The sequence below is a fragment of the Myotis daubentonii genome, chromosome 10 (genome assembly GCF_963259705.1).
Source record: "Myotis daubentonii chromosome 10, mMyoDau2.1, whole genome shotgun sequence".
In the NCBI taxonomy this organism is placed as follows: Eukaryota; Metazoa; Chordata; class Mammalia; order Chiroptera; family Vespertilionidae; genus Myotis; species Myotis daubentonii.
Genome location: NC_081849.1, coordinates 31,498,226 through 31,520,173, shown reverse-complemented (window position 1 = coordinate 31,520,173; position 21,948 = coordinate 31,498,226). Strand labels below are relative to the sequence as shown.

At 38.6% G+C, this 21,948-nt stretch overlaps 1 protein-coding gene across 8 annotated transcripts in view; it reads right to left on the bottom strand.

Annotated features, from left to right (window-relative positions):
* The window catches only part of UBN2 (ubinuclein 2), a 105,361-nt gene that overhangs the window by 35,770 nt on the left and 47,643 nt on the right, over window positions 1–21,948 (bottom strand). For 7 of the 8 annotated variants that reach the window (XR_009454711.1, XR_009454712.1, XR_009454713.1 and 4 more), the window contains exons 8-14: window positions 19,533–19,662; window positions 14,588–14,706; window positions 13,894–14,007; window positions 13,165–13,308; window positions 12,403–12,453; window positions 8,508–8,550; window positions 4,119–5,666 (exon numbers count right to left, since the gene is read on the bottom strand). Coding sequence is in view for 2 of the 8 variants with exons in the window: in XM_059711926.1 (XP_059567909.1) it covers window positions 4,119–5,666; window positions 8,508–8,550; window positions 12,403–12,453; window positions 13,165–13,308; window positions 13,894–14,007; window positions 14,588–14,706; window positions 19,533–19,662 (2,149 nt within the window). In the remaining 6 variants the exon portion in view is untranslated. The remainder of the gene's footprint in view (window positions 1–4,118; window positions 5,667–8,507; window positions 8,551–12,402; window positions 12,454–13,164; window positions 13,309–13,893; window positions 14,008–14,587; window positions 14,707–19,532; window positions 19,663–21,948) is intronic. The other variant, XR_009454716.1, reaches the window with a different exon arrangement.

Genomic DNA, 21,948 nt, shown 5'->3' with positions numbered 1-21,948 from the left:
GTCCCAGGTTCGATTCCGGTCAAGGGCATGTACCTGGGTTGCAGGCACATCCCCAGTGGGGGATGTGCAGGAGGCAGCTGATTGATGTTTCTCTCTCATCGATGTTTCTAGCTCTCTATCTCTCTCCCTTCCTCTCTGTAAAAAATCAATAAAATATATTTAAAAAAAAACAAAAAAACGGTGTCATGCCATAAGTGCCTAACATTTTTGTATGGTCAGCATTTCTGTATCTAATTTTGTTTTTAAAACTAAAATGAAATATCAGATTGTCTATGTTACATGGGTATAAATTTCTCTCTCCTAAACATGGAGACTTTTCAAAGCGGGGCATCCCAGCAGTGGTATCATTCAGAAGCATACAGGAGAAGTTGTCAACCTGAAGTAGGCAAACAGCTCAGGATAATGCCCCATAATCAAAAATATTTTCTATGATCTCCACATTTCATTCCCAAGGGAAAATATGAAGAGAATCCTTGCTCTCTCTTCCCATGGTTAGCATTACTTTTTTTTTTAAACCACATTTTATATTTTGGTTAAGTGCATCCACCCCCCTCATTCCCTACAACATCCAGAGTGATCTTTAGAAATATTAGTCAAACCATACCACTGTCCTCCCTGTAAAAGACCCTCCAATAGCTTCCCACTGCACACAGAATAAATTCCAAAGTCTTTATCATGGCCCACAAGGTCCTTCATCACATGGTACTGTTGAATTCCAACCTCATCACCTACCCATCTCTTCCTAGTCTTGCCATGCAGGTCCACACGTCTTCTACAGGCCTGTTCTTTCCTCTCTTCACACCACCCACTTTGCCTGGACTGTTTGTTCTCTCTTATTTCCAAAGGCTGAATCCTGCTCATTCAATTCTCCACTTAAATGCTGCCCCCTCAAAGAGGCCTTCCCCAACTCCTTTATCTATGTTAGCAGTAATCATACTTTATCATATTATCCCATTTTATTTTTTTATAACACTATATATTTTTAAAATTTGTGTTTTGTTTATTTTCCTACCTAAAATATATGCTCCATAAAGAGGAGGGGGTTTGAATATGAATGTTCACCCTATTTCCCCAGCACCTAGAACAGTGCCTGGCACATATTAAACACTTAGTAAGCATTTGCTTAATAAAGCAATTATTTTCAGAATTCTAAAGTGGCAAAGACAGGATTCAGAGAAAATCAGTAAGTTGAAGGGCAAGAAAGAAGAGGAACATGTTGAGTAGAAAATTATTCAATAAAAAGCAGGTAGAGGTAATAATCTGTTAAACTCAAGACCTGTCACTTTCACTGTGCAAATGAGTAGACAGCTGATGATGTATTTCAGACAGGAGTTATATACTTTGCAAGTACAGATAGGAAATCTGTTTTTAGTGTTGGAGGACTTGAGAGACGGGATCTAGAGGCCACAGATAGCTGATAAGATTTCAGTGAGATGCTATATTAAAAAAAAAACAACACCAAAAAACCCCCTTAGGACACCAATAGTTAGAAACAACCTTACTCAATTATTGACCTTTTCTTCAGTAAAACCAGTAAGAAGTGAACAAAAAGGATCAGATATGAAGGCAGGAACACTAACGGTTCCAAATCATAAAGTCATTTTGGAGAGGAAGAAAACCAGGAGGGAGTACATTTTAGAAACACAAATTTTGTCATGTAGCTTCATGGTGAGAAACTAATTGATAAGTAACTGTATACCAAGTATATGTGTTCTTTAATAGCATAAATGATTGATTACAAGAAGGATTTCTGGAAAAAAAATAAAACTGCTAGATTCTGGAGATGACAAAGGATAAAGATTTAATGTTAAATTCAGAGAAAACAAAACAAGTGAAAAAAATTTTTTTAGCTCCAAGGAAAAACCCAAAATATAATAAGAAAGCAAATGAAAACATCGTGTGCGGTATTTAGCTCAACAGAGACAATATTTTACATAGTCATGGATTTTACCAAAAGTTGTCATTTTACTCTTTCAGGAGAATGGAAAAAATATAAGGGAGCTAAGAGCCTCATTATCATAATGAGAAGTCAAAGATAATACTAAAAAAATAAATTAAGAGTCTTCCATTCATTCTTATTTAAAATCCCAGAGAAAAAGCTAAGAGAGTTAAAAGTAGTAAGCAGGAGGATATGGGGTAGGGAACTGCCATTTCTGTGATAATCCTCTCAAATATTCCTTTGATCAAATTAAAGATTCGAAAACGTCAACATTTTAATAAAGGTAATACAAACAGGAATGTGGACTAACTTGCAGATTTAAGTTATAACTTAGATTTTAACATACAATCCCGAATCAGTTTGTTTTTAGTGTTACTTTCATATTTCTGATTAAAAGTAAAATTACATAGATAAAATATCAATAAATCCTAGATTCTAATTAATAAAATATCAGTTAACTGAATTTTGTTCTATATTAGAATTCTGGAATCAATTCATTTCTAAGACTACAGTAATGGCAGAGTGATGATTTTAGTTTTAAGTGTACACTGAATACCAATGCTTAGCTTATACTGAATAGCAGAGAACCTCTATGGACACCAAGGGGAAAATTCTTTCATTAAATGTTCGTATTCCACAAAACCAGGATGCAGAATAAAGTTAGAGCATTTTGTTAGAGAACAGAATTCCATAAATCAATAAAAGTCATGTTTTCAAAGAATATTTAAGAACCTAAGAACACATCATAAAATGTTATATTTTTAAAAAGCTTATTATGAAACAGAATATTATGTAAACGCACATTCTTAAAAAAGTCCTAAAAAGTACCAGGAAAATATACACAGTGATGGAATAATGGATGATTTTAATTTTCTTTTTTGAATTTGCCTACAGTGAGCATGTATTTCTTTTCGGTGGGGGGAGGGGACGATTTATTAAAGAAACTAAATCAGTAATGTGAAAGTCTCAGAATACAAAGTGGGAGATAGATGGAAATAATAACAGAGAAGATGATATGGAAGGCAGAGAAATGAAATACATGAATAATAAAGAGTTCTCAAAAATTCTAGGCCAAATGGGTCAGAAATAATTATCACATGTAATCAAATGAAATATTCTTGAGCTGAAAACAAGATAAACCAAGCCAAAGTCCGTAAACCCTTGAATTGCAACAAAAAAGAGAAAATCTTACTAGCATTTAGGCAGAGAAAACACATTACTGATAAGAGAACCTCAGAATCCTCTATAATTCTAAATACAAAGGGTCAGTGGAACAGTATTTACAAAATTTGAAGTGAGACAATTAGTGACCCAAGAAATATGTAACTATTCAACTGTGATAGCACAGAAATGACCATATATGTAAGAGCTAAGGTAAAATAGCTTTCATTTTAGCCTTTTTGAAAACGTTCCTTGAGTGAGGAACGCCTATTAACTGAGAGATAAATTTAAAATCTCACAAATGGGGAAGCTGTGGTATAAAAGGATTAATGATACTAATTTGACAGAGAATTATAAATGAATAAATGCAAAATAAAAATTTTATTCAAAAAGACAGATTAAAGGAAAAAATAACATGCATGTATAAATTTGATTAAATAAAAAAGGTGGCAGGAGAAAGGGGACTATAGTGGAGAATAGAGGAGACAAGTGAAGGTATGTTAAATTCCTAAGTTACTACTTTGTTCTGGACTTTAATAAGATAGTGTTTTTTTTTTAAAATATATTTTATTGATTTTTTTACAGAGAGGAAGGGAGAGAGATAGAGAGCTAGAAACATCGATGAGAGAGAAACATCGATCAGCTGCCTCCTGCACATCCCCCACAGGTACATGCCCCTGACCAGAATCGAACCTGGGACCTTTCAGTCTGCAGGCCGACGCTCCATCCACTGAGCCAAACCGGCTTCGGCAATAAGATAGTTTTAAATATGCATTTTAGTTATGTCTTTCGACATTTTTGAAAGTGAGTATGTATTACTTGAATGAAAAATAAATAAATCCACATATCAACAAAAATCTCACCCCCAAGTATCCCCATCACTGTTATGTCAACATTAGGAACATTCCTTGGCAATAAACTATTGGCTATTTGGCTATTACAAACAACCTATATATTATAATAAGGAAAGGTTATACACTAATACATTTTACCCCATGAATGTATATAACATACATACCTGCACACTGGCTGTTACCACTGAAGACCCTGAGGCAGAGGATGGTCTATGTGGAGTAGACAACGGTTTAGTAGCACCCTGTGTTCCACCTCCTGTTCCCCCAGATAGACTAGTCCTATTAGCTCCGCTTGAGTTAAGGTTGCTACCTCTGCTGGCAGGTGCGTTCACTGCAATTCCACTCAAGCTATTCTTCCCAACAGTTCCAGTGGATGATGAGTTTGGTAGCTTTGATGAGGCCTGAAGATTTTTTGTAGACGGAAGGCCTGAAGTGCGATTAGAGGGCAATAAATTCAAGGTGGGAGACTGTCTGCTGATATTTATTCCACTGGGTTGTTTATGGACTGGGTTGTTACTGCTGGAGTGGCTACTCTGGGCTACTAGTGCACTTGGACTGGAAGAACTTGAGGATACAGTAGGCTTGGGAGTTGGGTTGGATTTAGAAATAAGTTTAGTTGATACTGAAGGCTTAGCTGACAGAGAGGGCTTGGGTGAGGCAGAAGGCTTAGGTGAGGGCAAAGGTTTAGGGGATGTGGCAGGTTTGGGAGATGCGGCAAGTTTTGGGGATGCAGCCATTGAGAAGGGAGATTTGAAACCCTGCGTGGAGATTTGTGACACCATAGCCTTAGCTAAGTAGTTACTGGAGGTAGTGGTGCTAGGTACTGTCCTAGAAACCAGGGAGTGGGACCCTTGAGAACCATTTCCAGGTGAGGGAGTAGGTAAGGGAAGGCGGTACATAAGTGACTTATCTGAAGTCTTAACAAGTGGGGATGAACAGGAAAGCTGGGGATTATTACTTAATTTCACCACTGGGTTGCTCTGTGATTTACTAATGGTTGCTTGCAGTGGAGACACATAATTTTGTTGGACAGCTGAATGCTGGTGCACCTTTGTTACTTGTGTTAACGAAGAAGCATCTTGGGCCTCTGATGTTCCCAGAGCGTGAGAGGAGGCAGCAACTTGGGCTTGGGAGGAAGAGGAGATATGGGTCTGTGAAGAGGAAGAAGCATGAATCTGGCTTGACCTCTGTAGTCCTTGTTGAAGTAGCCTGGCTGGCAAAGGTTCTAAGGAAACTTTAGGGTTCTGAATTGAAGAACCAGCAATAAGGCCTGAAGAGATGCCAGTATGAGCTAAATCCTGGGGTTTCTTTGGTACTGGCCCGGTGTGACCAGCAATAAGACTAGATGAATGTGCAGTCTGAGCAGAATCTAGTTTTTTGGGAGTAGCCAGTGGCAGCTTACTCATTATACTTGCTAATTTTTCTTCTCTCAGTCCTGGACGAGGTTTTGCAGCTGGCATGCTTATCTTTGAGCCAGCTGGAGGGCCCTTGTTCCCATTGTTGATAACAGCTAAAGCTTCAGAAACAAGATCCAGTGCAGGTGGGTGGAAAGAAAGGTCTTCATCTAGTGAGTCATCAAGGCAGATCGTCTCCTGGGCTGGAGTAGAGCTAGAGCTGGTGGAGGCCATGGCAGATGTGACAGAACTTGAAGGACCACCAATTGGAGCCACCAAGGAAGCAGGAGTTTTCTGGTCCTTTTTTGGACTACACTCCTAGTATAAACAGCATTGTATTAGAAAAAAATGCAATGATTAATAAAGAATTACAAGTATTGGTTTTTAAAAGACTAAGAAGTTCTCATGATTACTAAAATTCTACTGGAACTCTTCTTTAGAGACTGTAAACACCATTTTTTTTTTTTTTTAAAGCATAGAGCGGGTGTGGGAGGCAGCCAACCGATGCATCTCTGTCACATCAATGTCTCTTTCTCTCTCTCGCCTTCACTCTTTCTAAAATCAAGGGGAAAATATCCTCTCTCCTTGGGTGATGATTTAAAAAAACCAAAACCAAACCCAAGCCCAAGGTCTTACATTATATATTGATTTATAGGACCACAGCACTTACCTTAACCATAGTGGGAAAGAATGCAGAGGAAGGGCCTTTACCATCACTTTCTAAGGTACTACAGTAAAAAAGCTGTTAAGAATGCTGTTATACTCTAAATCCCTGAGCAATTTTTCTAAGTTTCTGTTCTAAAAGTCCTGACTGAAAACGTCACTGCCTCTCAGAAGTCTGCATGGTAACTGCATTAAGATCAAAATTGTCTGCTAGCATGAATGGCTAATGCAGATGTGACGTGTTCACTTTGGCATGCCATGTAATTACATGATTAGTAAAAATCCCATTATAATAAAAAGTACAAAAACTGTGGGTTGGGGAGTATATCAGAATAATATTGGCAGTGTTACCAGTATAAAACTGCTGGTTTTGTTTTTTATTTATTTATTTATTTATTTATTTTTTTGACAGATAATTTTTTTTTTTTAGATATATTTTATTGATTTTTTACAGAGAGGAAGGGAGAGGGATAGAGAGTTAGAAACATCGATGAGAGAGAAACATTGATCAGCTGCCTCCTGCACACCTCCTACTGGGGATGTGCCCGCAACCAAGGTACATGCCCTTGACTGGAATCGAATCTGGGACCCTTCAGTCCGCAGGCCAATGCTCTATCCACTGAGCCAAACCGGTCAGGGCTGGTTTTGTTTTTAAAAAATATATATTTGTATTGATTTCAGAGAGGAAGGGAGAAGAAGAGAGAGATAGAAACATCAATGATGAGACAGAATCATTGACTGGCTGCCTCTTGCACCTCCCCGCCGCTGGGGATGGAGCCCAAAACCTGGACATGGGCCCTTGACCAGAACTGAACCCAGGATCCTTCAGTTAGCAGGTCGACGCTCTAGCCACTGAGCCAAACCCGCTAGGGCTAAAATTGCTGTTTTAAGTAACCTTTTTATTAATATTTTTCTTTATAAAATTAACAAATCATGCCCCGGTCAGTGTGGCTCAGTTGGTTGGAGCTTCATCCCATATACTGAAAGGTCCCAGGTTCGATCCCAGTCAGGGTATATACCTAGGTTGCCAGTTTGGTTAAGGTTGGGGCGCATACAAGAGGGAACCAATCACTGTTTCTGTTTCTCTCTCTCTCTCTCTCTCTCTCTCTCTCTCTCTCTCTCTCTCTCTCTCTCTCATTGGTAAATATATCCTTGGGTGAAGATTTAAAAACAAAAACAAAAACAAAAATCAGGCCCTGGACGGGTAGCTCAGTTGGGTAGATCGCCACCCTGATATGCCGAGGTTTTCAGTTCAATCCCCAATCAGGGCACATACAAGAAGCAATCAATGAATTTAAATGACAAATCAAAGTTTTTCTCCATTCTCTCTCTCTCTAAAATCAATCAATAAAAAGTTAAAAAACAGTAACAAATCCACTGTACTGTGGAGATTTACATCAGCAGAAAAATTGTTCAGGACGTATATTTGAGTAAAAACACCAGATTATCCCACTGACACAAAATGTTAACTCAAGCTGGATAAGTGAATGGTTGGACAGATAGACGGAAGGAGGTGAGGTAGGGTCAAAGATCCAGAAAAAGGGAGGGCAGCTGTGAACCAGAAAGTTAAAAGTTTTTTTTTCTCTGAGTGAGCAGAAATTTCTACTTTTCTCTTTCTTACTGTTCCCTATTGTTTGCATGTTCTACTGTAAGCATTTCTTTATATTAACTCTCTAACTAAAATAAGTATTTGAGGGATGGCAGGATGGGAAAAAAAGTCAGCAATACAGTTTTTCCATTTTGGGGAAAGGAAAAAGTAATTTAATCATAAACAAACAAAACAGGTAACTTCCCTATAGTATCCTAACACTTCCATTATTAGAGTTCTGATAAATTAATCATTATCTAAACAGATGCATCAAAATTTAAAAAACTCTCAATGAAGGGTATTAGTTGTTTACAAATAAGGTGTGAAAATAAAGCATGAACTCAACAGATTTAATAAAATATTGTCTCAATATTATTTAGAAGACAAAGTAGGTTACTAAAAAAAAAAGAGTGTTGCTCTGTAATCAAAGAGCCTCTAAAATTAAAGAAGGCACACAGCTGGTGTAGCTCTCTTACATCTATGTTTCTTTCTCTCTCCCTTCCTCCTTTTCTAAAATCAATAAAAAAAAACAAAAAAAAACTTTTTACACATATCTGGTGGGAAGGCCAAATTTGTCCAGAGAGGCTCTGCCCCACCTTTACAACAAAAAAAGCCCTGGCTAGTGTGGCTCAGTTGGTTGAGCACTGTCCCATGCACCAAAAGTTCACTGGTTTAATTCCTGGTCAGGGGACATACCCAGGTTATGGGATAAATCCCTAGCCAGGGTGCGTGCTGGAGGCAGTCGATCAATATTTCTCACATCAATGTTTCTGTCTCCCCCCCCCGCCCCCCGCTCTAAAATAAATAAAAACCTATCTAAAAAATAAACCAATCAATTAATTAAATTAAAAATAATGCATTTCAACAGTCATCATTATGACTACTGTAAGACTTAATTCAGAACTTACCTTTACTTTGGGTTTAGGTGCAGGAATCACCTTTTTCTTTGCCCTAACACAAAAAATTAAAAAGGAGAGCATTTCAGTAGCAGTTAGGTCACTCATTAGGAAAGTATAACATAATCTTGTAATTACATGGGTAAATAATTTCTTCTGCTATTTAGAAAACTCTTTGAAGGAAGGAACTATATGTAAGTGCTTAATTCATATGTGAATAGGCAGCAACATTTCCCCCAATTTTGATGAAAAACCAAAATATGAAATGTAGGTAAAGTTTTTAAAAAAATTAAATGTGAATATTCTCAATAAAATAAAAATAACTCAAAATAGGCTAACAAAGTTGCCTAAGGCTTCTCACTTCAAAGAACTGGTAAAAATTTAAATTATTTATAGGAAAACAGCTTTGAAAAACTTCCAGCTCAAATTAAATCATGCTAAGAAATTGTAAATGAGATATTTGAAAAACAAAACAAAACAAAACCCTTGCTGAATAGCTCAGTTGGTTAGAATGTTAACCCAATATGCCAAGGTTTCTGGTTCAATCCCTGATCAGGGCACATTCAAAAGTCAACCAATAAATGCATGAATATGTGGGACAGCAAATCATTGTCTCTCTCTGTCTCCATACCCCCTTACTCTCTATTTATCTAAAAGGAAAAAAGTTTTGCCCGGCTGGTGTTGCTCAGTGGCTGCATGTCTACCTATGAACCAGAAGGTCAACTTTTGATTGACAGCCAGGGCACATGCCTGGGTTGCAGACTCGATCCCCAATATGGAGCATGCAGGAGGCAACTGATCGATGATTCTCTCTTATCATTAATGTTTCTATCTCTCTCTCCCTTTCTCTCTGATTACACACACACACACACAAACACTAGTGACCCGTTGTACCAAGATTCGCACAATAGGCCTTCCTTCCACTGGCTGCCGACACCGTTTCTCCTCTGGCACCTGGGACCCAGGCCTTTGGTCCAGCCGCAGCAGCGAGGCTTGGCTTCTCTACTGAGGCTGCTCCCAGGCCCTCCTTTTTTTTTCACCCCCCAGCTCCTTGAGCAGAGCCCAGGGGGGGCTAGAAGCCTGGGTCGCTGGCAACCCAGGCCCCCAGCCCCTCCTTGAGCAGAGCCTAGGACCAGCAGGAAGCTTGGCTTCCTCTGTCGCTGGGACCAACCCAAGCCTCCTGCTCACTCCAGCTCCGTGGCTGCCACCATCTTCAGTCTCCGCTCCATGCCTGCATATGCAAATTAACCACCATCTTTGCTGGGTTAATTTGCATAGTCACTCTGATTGGCTGGTGGGTGTAGTGGAGTGGCAGAGTGATGGAGTGATGGTTAATTTGCATGTTTCTCTTTTATTAGCGTAGATATATATATATATATATATATGTATTTTTTGTAAAAATTTGTCTGAATTATTTTTTCTGTTTTCTCCAATTACAGTTGACATACAGGTTTTCTTTCCTTTTAAAAAATGTTTTTTAAAAATTATTTTTAGGAAAAATATCACATGATCTCACTCATTCATGGATAATAGAGACCATTATAAACTTTTGAACAATAATAGATACAGAGGGAGAGCTGCCTCAAACAGATTGTCAAACTGCAGCAGGAAGGCCGGGGAGGGTTGGGGGGCAGGTGGGAGGGGGGTAAGAGATCAACCAAAGGACTTGTATGCATGCATATAAGCATAACCAATGGACATAAGACACTGGGGGGTAGGGGAGGCCAGGGGATTGTCAAGGGCGGGGGGAAAAAAAGGACACATATGTAATACCCTTTGTAATACTTTAAGCAATAAAAAAAAATTATTTTTAACATAAAACTCAAATAAAAATATTGAAACAACAGAAAAAAAGGCAAGAAAAAATACCATGGAAACTCTGGAAGCCAGTGTGAAAAAGTTTGAAGATTAAAACACTCATAAGTTCCATAGTAGGAGAAAGTACTCAAATATTTGTTGAATAATTAAAGAATTGACAAGCTAAAATACCTCACATTGTTTGAATATTTGTATTTCACTTAATTGAATGTCATTACTTAGATTAACAAATATTTTTTTTTAAAAATACATTTTTATTGATTTCAGAGAGGAAAGGAGAGGGAGAGAGAGAGAAACATCAATGATGAGAATCATTGATTGGCTGCCTCCTGCATGCCCCCAACTGGGGTTCGAGCCTACAACCCAGGCATGTGCCCTTGACCAGAATCGAACCTGTAACCTTTCATTCCGCAGGCCAACGCTCTATCCACTGAGACAAACCAGCTAGGGCAGATTAACAAATATCTTAATTAAAACTGCCAATCTACAACTTTATTAAGACAACAGTAATATTCAAAGTGTTTTTTGTTTGTTTGTTTGTTTTTTTAAGAAAGAGTACTTGAACAAAAGATTTCCAGTCTCACCTATCCCATAGATTCCTACGTTCTGGTACAAAACAAAACAGAAAATTAGTTATATATATCTCCCCACCGTAGGATAACTAAACCAGTTGCAACAAAGTACACCTATAATATATGAAGCCAAGCTACTCCACATTTATAATAAAACTAGTGGCCCAGTGCACAAAATTCATGCACAGGGGAGGGGGGGGGGAGTGTCCCTCAGCCTGGCCTACACCCTCTCCAATCTGGGACCCCTTAGGAGATGTCCGACTGCTGGTTTAGGCCTGAAACCTGCAGTCGGACATCCCTCTCGCAATCCGGGACCACTGGCTCCTAACCGCTCACCGGCTTGCCTGCCTTATCGCCCCTAACCACTCTGCCTGCCAGCCTGCTGGCCCCCAACTGCCCCCTCTGCCGGCTTCTCGCCCCCAACTGCCCCCTCTTGCTGCTCTGCTCGCCCCCAACTACCTCCCCACCCCCGCTGGCCTGATCGCTCCCAACTGCCCTCCCCTCCTGGCCTGATCGCCCCTAATCGCCTCTGCCTCAGCCCCGCCACCATGGCTATGTCCAGAACATCTCCTGATCTAATTAGCATATTACCCTTTTATTAGGATAGATAATAAAAGTAAGAATTGAAAACCACAACTAACTCAATACATCTCTGATGATGTACTAAGAAACTGTCCTTCCTACCAGCTGCAAAAAAATTCCATCTATTATAACTTATACAAGGAGAGGGGGAATTTTGTAATGTTACCCAGAGGATGTTACCAAGACCTCTTAGCAGAATACTGAATTAGAATGCTCAGTAAATTCTCAGTAACTTGCTAAATTTTATACTTTATTAACCCCTTAATACTACACTTTTAGACTACAGGGAATTAGCCCTAAGTTGAAGGTAAAAATAAAATTCTTGTTGAGTTAACCAGTACTCATTAAAAAATGTAACCACACCTTTTTATTACTGCCTACAGGAGGATAAGAGAGCTTTCTTTAGTAATCACATCACTAAGGAAATACCTGGTTTTGAACAGAAGAAAGGACACAAAGAGTAAGTTAATTTTGTGGAATAAAACACTGTAAGGCCAGGAAGTGTAGATATGTACACAGAACTGTCTTGGAAAGCACAAGGTGTTGGGCTACCTAAGTAGATAGTCATTAACAGGGAGAGAAAAAGGGCATAAAAGAACTGAAGGGCACATACCCAGGTTATGGTATGTTATAGTTCCCAAGAACAAAGGAAACCACCAGAGCCTTGTTTACATGCCTCCTTACTACCATATCTCAGGCCAATGTTAACATTATGGATTCAGATTTTTGGAAACTACCCTGAGAACTGTTAATAGATAAGTGTGTTCGAGGTCTATATAGTCAACAGTAAAAATGATCTTTTTAAAAGAGGCAGTGGTAACATGGAGATTGTCTAAATGTACGTTTAAGTCAGATTTCAAATAGCAATAAATAAATGATACTTTTGTTTACTAAAGCATATGATTTGAATAAAAATAGAATCTGAATTTACTCACGGGGCAGAAGTAAGATGATTATGTACACTCCGACTTTCCTTAAAAAGCATTCTGGAAAAATGTAAAGGACACAATTAATTTTTTACAGTAGATAAATAATATGATAATCACTTTATCATTTTAATCATTTGATTTTCAACCATCTATTATTTGCTTATTTACCAAGTAAAAGTTATCAGTAAATTCAATAATCGATTTTACACAGAGTTTTATATTACCTCTATTTTAAATCATTAACAGATCAACAGATGTCTTCTGTTGATTTAAGATGGAATGCTTTAAGATGACAGGTTGAGACAGCCAAGTCTAATACTTAACTCTTTAAACTGTAAATTAGTTTTGAGATACCACTCTATATTGAATACTTTCAACAGAACCTATGGCTATGCCTCTTTTTCTGTACTATTCTAGATCTTGTATTCAGTCCCTTATCTTCACAATACCCATATGAAGTTCCCCTTCCAAAGTTCAAAGCCATCTTTCTCCCTACTACAAAATTTAGATATGAAAAAGAAAAAGTGGTTGGTTAAAAAAATCACCTTATGTATATTCTACATCACTATGTCCATGTGACTCATTCTTTAGTCTGTTAAGTACTTGAAGTTTGCAAAGCACAGATCATCTGAGATGATTATACAGAATTTTAAACGTATTAGGTTCTTAGCAAAATGAATGTCATGTATGTGTGTGTACATATGTATCTTTAATAACAGCAGTAAGAAGAAAGTAAATAAATAAAATCTAGGATGTCATATTTCTTACCTTGCCTGCATCCAGCCCTTAGGCCACAATGGTTTCACCTCTGTCTCCATAAAGGATTTAAGATAATCCTCAGCAGACTGGCTTTTATTTGGCTCTAACTCATAGCATCCCAATTTGATCTCAACAAGGTTACATAACAAAGTTCTAAACAGATTAAAAATATATATTTATATATAAATCTGACTTAAAAATTTTAGAAAATTAAGCTTGAAACAGATTTTTTTAAAAGCACATAAATCTGACAGCAATAGTAAAGAATTATTATCTGAAGAAATCAGATAACATGAAGATAAATAATTTTTATCATATATTATTCATTGCACTATAGCCAAATCCCCACATGAAACAATTTCCTTTGATACCTTTAATTTAGGCACCAAAGACTGAAAGAGATAGTCCTACAACTAAACCCTTACTTGGGGTACCGAACTGCTGATAAGCAAGATGACTGACAACACAAGTATATTGAGTCCTTTTCCTTCTGAAACCAGTACATGGCTTACTCGATAATTGAATAATTAGCTTTAAAAAATCATTATATAAAAATAAAAGTTATAGCATTCTAAAAATAATAGGACCATGTCAACCTTCTCTTGAATAAATTTTTTCTATATACTTATCTTTGGTTGTTCCCAATCTAGTCTTCGACTTATTGTAGATTCTTTTTATGAAAACCTTACATCTCCATTATCTACTTAATTACAAGTGAAGGCTTTGGTTACATCTTACCTAATGGTGTCATCCCAGTGGAATTTCTTTCTTGGTCCTATGACACGTTTCCCTGGTTTCTCATCATCATCTTCCTCGGATCCATTTTTTTCTCGTTCTTCATCTGTTTGCAACCTAAAAATAAAAAACATTTTGTAAAGCAGAGTTTTAACTCAACATTGCATATAATAATACACTCCCTAGAAACTTGTTGAATTGCTTCAATGGATGTTAATTTAAAAGACAAGGTAAATAGGGAATCTACCATTCTACGTAATACTTTGAATTTCATTTGGGGTTATAAAGTCATTTGGTAAATAAGGTCTTCAAACTATAATATAAAGGCATGAATACTTATTTCATGTCCAATCTCAGACAGTCAAGTTGGTCAACATGTGAAATGTCTGACCAGTAGTGTCAGCTCTTGCTTTGACCACACGCATACAATAAATCAACAGACCTTTCACCTTTGAAATCAAAGCAATTAAGTGGGAAGTGAAGTGTCATTTAGAATGTATTTATTAGGTAAGTTTTAAATATTTTGATAAAAACCCACCTATTGGCATAATACCCACATATAGTACAAAAACCCACATATACAATTTTAGAGGTAAATATATATGTCTACTTGGTGGTAAAGTCTACTTAACACCAACCTTTAACTCCTAAAAATATTTATCAAACAAAACCCAGTTCAAATAGAATAAGTACATACTTGGCACACTTAGCTTGACTACGAGCCTGGCAGTCCTCCTGGTATTTAAATAGCTGTTGAGGCATGACATTGCTAACGGCCAGTTTCAGTTTTTGCAGAGGTTCTCTTAAACGATCATCCTAAGAAAAAAAAAAGTTTTTTCAAACATATTTACAAAACTTAATTTGTAAGCAGGTCCTGAAATGATGAACATTTATGCTTTTAGACATTAATTATAAATATGAAATGTTTATATAATTAAGTACAGACATTGGTTTTACAATTCTGACTTTTCATAATGCACATCAGATATAAAATTAGTATGACCATACTTCCCAAGGAGAGTCTGTTTTTGCCTATTGCCCTAGCATAATTATTAATAATGCTCCTTTACATTCCTAGAAATGCCTCATGTTTGGCTGACAAATTACATGAATACTTTAACTGTAATACAAATGATCAAATAGAGAACAAAATCTACATTGTGCAGACCACTACTGGATAATCTCATTATGATGGGGAACAAGTACCTCAAGGAGAGAAACTGCTTCCGAACATTGCAACACATGATACAGCATGGAAGACTACCAACAGGATGTTGGTTGACATCCTGTTCTCTCATTTATTGTTAGTAATTGTGACTTATGTTGCAAGCAAAAATGCAAGGTAAGACCAAAATGAAAAAGGAAACTGGAAAACTCTTATTCACATGCGTTCAGAGCAAAAAGCAAGTAAATTTGTATCTGCCAGCTTTAACTAACCAATTAAATTATTTTCATCTTGCAAATAACAATATATGTAATTATTAAAACACATTTTTATTACTGTCATAGGTGCAGAAATATTATACAACTTTTCTTTTCTTCACTGACACAACTATTTTTAAAATGTGATTTCTGGTAAGGATAGGATTTTTAGGAATACAGTTACCATATTATGGCAGGTATACTTTACAAATTAAAACATTTTATTTCATCAATAAACATTTATCTTATTAATAAAACCAAACTCAAATATTACTACTAATAAGCATTTACCTATTTCAGGCATGCCAATGAATATTATTGCAACATCAAAGTGTCTGCTATAAAATCCCCATTTTTCAAAATGTGAACATCCAGTATATCACATGGTTCCTGGGTGATAGTGTTCACACAGCAGTAAAACTGTATGGAGGCACAGTCCCCACTTTCTTCCCTCTCAGGCCTTCATCTTCTAAACCAGGGGTCCTCAAACTTTTTAAACAGGGGGCCAGTTCACTGTCCCTCAGACCGTTGGAGGGCCGGACTATAGTTTAAAAAAAACTATGAACAAATTCCTATGCACACTGCACATATCTTATTTTGAAGTAAAAAACCAAAACGGGAACAAATACAATATTTGTATTTGCATGTGGCCCGCGGGCCGTAGTTTGAGGACCCCTGTTCTAAACTCTATGGGACCCCACAAGACTTGCAACCAGGGGAGCAATTGTCAGCAGCATCTCATCTCGGGCTAACCCCCTAAACCTGTCTCCAAGGCTCCTTTTCTTTGACTTTCCAGAGAACCAGAGCATCCTCGCCTAGAGTCTCTCTTGTTGCTTCTTCTATCATAAGTCCTTTCTTGTTTCACTTTAGTAAACATACCCTCAAAATAAAATTAAAAAAACTGTATGGAGTTCCACCACAGGTAAAGACAGATAAATTTGAATTACATAATGTTGAGTGTAAAAAGGCAAGCTGAAAAACAAAATAGACAGTATGACTCAATTTATACGAAGATCAAAAACATGTAAAACCAAACAATTTAATGCTTAGGTTTACAAACATGTGTGATAAAAATCATATAAAGAAAAGCAAAGGTAAGATAAATACCTTTCTTCCTTAGCCAGTAGATCTATACTAACCGGTCATCTTCCAGACATCCTTCTGGACAAAGCCACAGTGGTGGGGGCAGAGGCAGAGCTAGTTAGGGGTGATGAGGACGGCAGGGGAGAGCAGTTGGGGGTGGTGGGGCCGGTAGGGGAGAGCAGTTGGGGGTGATGAGGCTGGCAGGGGAGGGCAGTTGGGGGCGATCAGGCCGGCAGGGGAGGGCAGTTTGGGGCAATCAGGCTGGTAGGCAGAGGCGGTTAGGGGCGATCTGGCAGGCAAGCAGGCGAGCAGTTAGGAGCTAGTTGTCCCGGATTGCAAAAGGGATCCCAGATTGGAAAAGATGCAGGGCGGGCTGAGAGACCCTCCCGCCCTGTGCACGAATTTCGTGCACCAGCCTCTAGCATTAAATAACTTCAAATACCAAACCTGAAATGTCCCTTACAAAATATTTTACAAAATGCAAAAAATTGTCTTCCTACTTGTAATTATTATTTTTATTAATAAGGAGCTAGGCATAGACACAAATTCTGAGACCTTAGATAAATTTCACTTGTTCATTAACTGCTTTGAATTGAGAAAGAACTATAGTTTCTCAATTCAAAGAAGTATTTTATTAACAGAAGCTGAGTACCTACAGTAAATAATTCCATGTCTGCCTGGCTAGGTGTGGCTGAGCGGTTGAGCATTGACCCAGGAACCAAGAGGTCACTGGTTCGATTCCCAGTCAGGGCATATGCCCAGGTTGTGGGCTTGATCCCAGTAGAGGCGGGTGTGCAAGCAGCAGCCAATCGATGATTTTCTCTCATCATTGATGTTTCTACCTTTCTCCCTCTCCCTTCCTCTCTAAAATCAAAAAAAGTATATACTAAAAAAAAACCCACAAAAAACAATTCTATGTCTGTCAGATCACACCTAATACAGTGAGCCAGACATATGTATTCTCCCATTAGCACCATGATAGACCTTGGATAGCCATATTGTGCTGTGTGACTCCCACCCCCAACCAGAAAAGTTTAGGTTGATCCAAAATATTAAAATCAGATTGTCTGACCTAGGAATTTGGATTGGGATGAGTGAACTGAGTCAGTCTCTGTGTGTGGTTTTTCTGTGTAATGTAAAACCTTGATAATCAAGTAATCTTATCTGCAGATGTACATAACAGGATAAAAATGAGATGTGGGGAGAGAGGTAGAAAAAGAGTTAATCCAAATGATCAGTTCCCATCCTTCCTGGCTGCATTCTTTTTTTTTTCTTTTAAATATATTTTCTTGACATTTTTACAGAGAGAAAGGGAGAAGGATAGAGAGTTGGAAACATCGATGAGAGATAAGCATCCATCAGCTGCCTCCTGCACATCTCCTACTGGGGATGTGCCCGCAACCAAAGAACATGCCCTTGACAGGAATCGAACCTGGGACCTTTCAGTCCGTAGGCCGATGCTCTATCTACTGAGCCAAACCGGTTAGGGCCTGGCTGCATCCTTGCCCTTAGTTCCATGAAAAACCTTTATTCATAGAAAAAATGTCCTTGTTTGTCTTAAACTACATTCAAGTTATTTTCTGTTACTTGTAAGTTATAAATATTTTTAATTATAGAGGCAAAAAAATCATTAAGTGAAAAGTAATCAGGACAATAAAGGCATGAAAAACCATTTTATATGAAGTGAAGAAGGAGACATAATAAATGCTTTCAAAAACATGAAAGCGATGAAGTGGACAAATGATTAGATTTGTAGATGAATTCAAAGGTAGAATTAGGACTAACAGCTTAGAAAGCACCTGGGTTTGGCACAGAGCATGGAAGAACTTTCTGATATTATCCTATACTAGAGGCCCAAAGTACGAAAATTCATGCAAGAGTAGGCCTTCCTTCCCCCAGCTGCTGACACTGGCTTCCCTCCAGCACCTGGGACCTGGACTGGCTTCCCTCTGTCCGCGGCTTTGTCAGGAAGGACATCTGGAATGACATCCGGTCTAATTAGCATATTACGCTTTCATTATTATAGACTAGAGGCCTGGTGCACAAAATTCATGCACAGAGGGGTGGGTCCCCTCAGCCCAGCCTGCACCTTCTCCAATCTGGGACCCCTCGGGGGATGTCCGACTGATCCCTGGGATAGGGCCTAAACTGCAGTCTGACATCCCTCGCACAATCTGGGACTGCTGGCTCCTAACTGCCCACCTGCCTGACTGCCTGATCGCCCTTAATTGCCCCCCCTGCCAGCCTGGTCACCCCCAACTGGCCCTCCCACCGGCCTGGTTGCCCCTAACTGCCCCCCTTCCCCCCTGCGGCCTGGTCACCCCCAACTGCCCCCCCCCCCTGCTGGCCTGGTCGCCCCATGCAGCCTGTTATTCAGTAGTCCATCTGATTGTTTCAGTTGTGAGAGCCCCTGGCTTTTTATATATTGGGATAATATAAACCCAGTGACCGAACGGCAGAATGACCAGAACGACCGCTCGACCAGTCGCTATGATGCACACTGACCACCAGAGGGCAGACGCTCAACGCAGGAGCTGCCCACTGGTGGTCAGTGTGCTCCCACAGTGGGAGCGCTGCTCAGCTAACTGGGATGAGTGCTGCTCCCACAGCAGCCGATCCCCGCAGGCCACGCCCCCCACCAGTGCACGAATCCCGTGCACTGGGCCTCTAGTAATGAAATAAGTTTCTGACCATGAGAGCATTCATCTTGGACAATCACTTAATGGGGTTGCAGTCGAGGAGAATCTAGCAAAATATGGATAATTACACTAGATAATTTTTAATTTTACATGCAACCCTGTGATTCTTTCCATTGGTCTGCATAATATCTGTAGAGATCCATTTCTGGAGTAAGAAAATTGAATTATAAATATGTCAGTTTATTTGCTGAAGGCCAAGTTGTGTTAGCTGTGCAATAGGTTAATTTACTAGTCCAAGAATCTATGCCTTAGAAAATATTATTTCTCACCTAAACCTATCTATTATTGAAAAGTAATTTTTTTCAGGGGATCCAATGTGCCATTAATATTCATACAACATGACTATAAAGCAATTAATATGCAAAATCCCCCAAAAGAAACCAGTCTCTTTACAGGTTATAAACCTCCCAATGTAGGTATCATTGTTTCTCCTCTTACCTGGACGTTAAGATGTAGCTTCTTTAGACGCTTTACCAGTGTTTCTTTATTGCATGGCACAAACGCTTCAAGATGGGCGTAGACACCACTACGAATGACGGGGCCTAGTTCCTGCAGCTGTAACTCAATGCTGACCAAAAACAACAAATAAATAGTAAAGAATTTCTTTCAGGTAGCAACAGCCAAGCAAGGAGGCAAAGGAAATGATTCTTTTCTCATTTTACATTTCCTAGACTGTATTTTTCAAGGAAAAGTAATTAATAGTGATGCTACAGAAAATTTCGATGAGCTTAGTTTCAGAGAACTTATATAATCTCAAACAAGCTGGCAAATAATATTTTTCATGGCTGCAACCAAGTCTACATTTTTGGGGAAAGCACAGGAACTCTATTATTAACCAAAAGTTCCTTTTCTCGAAGAGATTTTATACGCCCTTCAATCCTTACAATTACTATACTAGTGAGTCACATATGAGTTCTTAGAGTACTTTTTCCTTAGTTGTTTGAAAATTTCAGATTCAAAAGAGGTAAAACTTTTCTGGCTGCACATACAGACTGTTTCATCCATCTTTGATTACTTTATTGGGCCTGTATTACAAACTAGGTATTTAACAGCCTGTTTGAACAATGAAATCGTTTAACAATGCATTTCTCAGAATGTACCCCCATTCTTTTTTTTTAAAAAAAATATTTTATTGATTTTTACAGAGAGAAAGGGAGAGGGATAGAGAGTTAGAAACATCGATGAGAGAGAAACATCGATCAGCTGCCTCCTGCACACCCCCTACTGGGTATATGCCCACAACCAAGGTACATGCCCTTGACCGGAATTGAACCTGGGACTCTTGAGTCTGCAGGCCAACGCTCTATCTGCTGAGCCAAACCGGTTAGGGCCTTTTTTAAAATAAATATGTATTTTACTGATTTTTTTTACAGCGAGGAAGGGAGAGGGATAGAGAGTTAGAAACATCGATCAGCTGCCTCCCACACAGCCCCTACTGGGGATGTGCCCGCAACCAAGGCACATGTCCCCAAATGGAATCAAACCTGGGACCCATCAGTCCGCAGGCCGACACTCCATCCACTGAGCCAAACCGGTTAGGGCTGTACCCCCATTCTTAAGCAGTGTATTTAAGTACACATCTCTCACAGATCTACTATAATATTTTTTTCCTAAGAATTCCAATCTTCTAAGGCTCCAGAAGTAGCCAACTAAAAACACCTGGCACCCAAAGTGTGATTTTCAGTTATTTTTACATTTATTTCACAGAGAAACAAAGTTCTCTTGAAGTGGTGAACTTTCTTGAGCCCTGCCTCCTACTTTCTACCAGCTCCTTTTCCTTCTTTAAGTGAAATCTATCCAAAGGCAGATTTCTATGCATGAAAGTTACTATGAATGGGCCTTGAACCTGATAAAAAATTATGAGTATGAGATCACTACAGGTTCTAAATGAATGAAAATATACTGGGACCATCTGCTATTAAGCCTTTGCGGTCGTTTGTCTACTCTCAGCCACCAAAGCTTTTTTACCGTTCCGGTCGTATGTCTGCTCTCAGCCACCACAGCAAGGAACCGTACGAATCTTAACTCTATTTATTCATGTATCAGTTCATAATTTCTCTGAAAGCTCTTAAGTGTCTAAGCGACCTTGTCACGAACCAAAACACTGCCCCAACAAATCGGAGATATCTAAGCTCAATATAAACAAAGGCGGTCGTTCCACACTCGCCATGCAAAACCCCGTGGCGAGGCAGTCGCCTTTTGAGAGTGAAGAAATCGACAAGCTTCAGAGATACTTCGCAGAATTTCAAATAAAGCTTTACGTTTAACTGTAATTAGGCATTCTCGCTTGTTAAGATATTTCAAAATAATACTCCAAAATGGCAAAAAGAAAGTTACCGAAAGAAGTGTACTGCGAATCTGAAAGTAACGATGAAGAGTTTTATTTTGGCACCTTGAATACTGACTCTGACATAGAAAGTGATAACGTTTGTAGTGATTCTACTAGTAGTGACGTAGTTCCAAAAAAAAGAATTAATAAATCTTGTTTATCCTTCATAATCTTGCATGTTATGCATCACTGCTCTTTCAATGGAAAGTAATTTCGACCAGTACGACACCCATATCCAAATTTAATACGACCGCAAAGGGTTAAAGGCACTAGAGAACAAATATTGGGCTCTGTTGAGTAAGTAGGCTGGAAACTCACTTTTATATCCCTGTCTACAAAAAACTCTCCTTTGTCTCTGGAGAAGTTTCAAAGAAATGAAACATGGAAATCTGTAGTGGAAGCAATAGCCATCTGTGTAAACAAGATTCTCCTACTGAGGAATATTTAGTGATAACTATGGTATCATCCTTTCTACACAGAATTCTAGAAATACAGTCATTTTCCCAAAGGTGATATATGGCACAT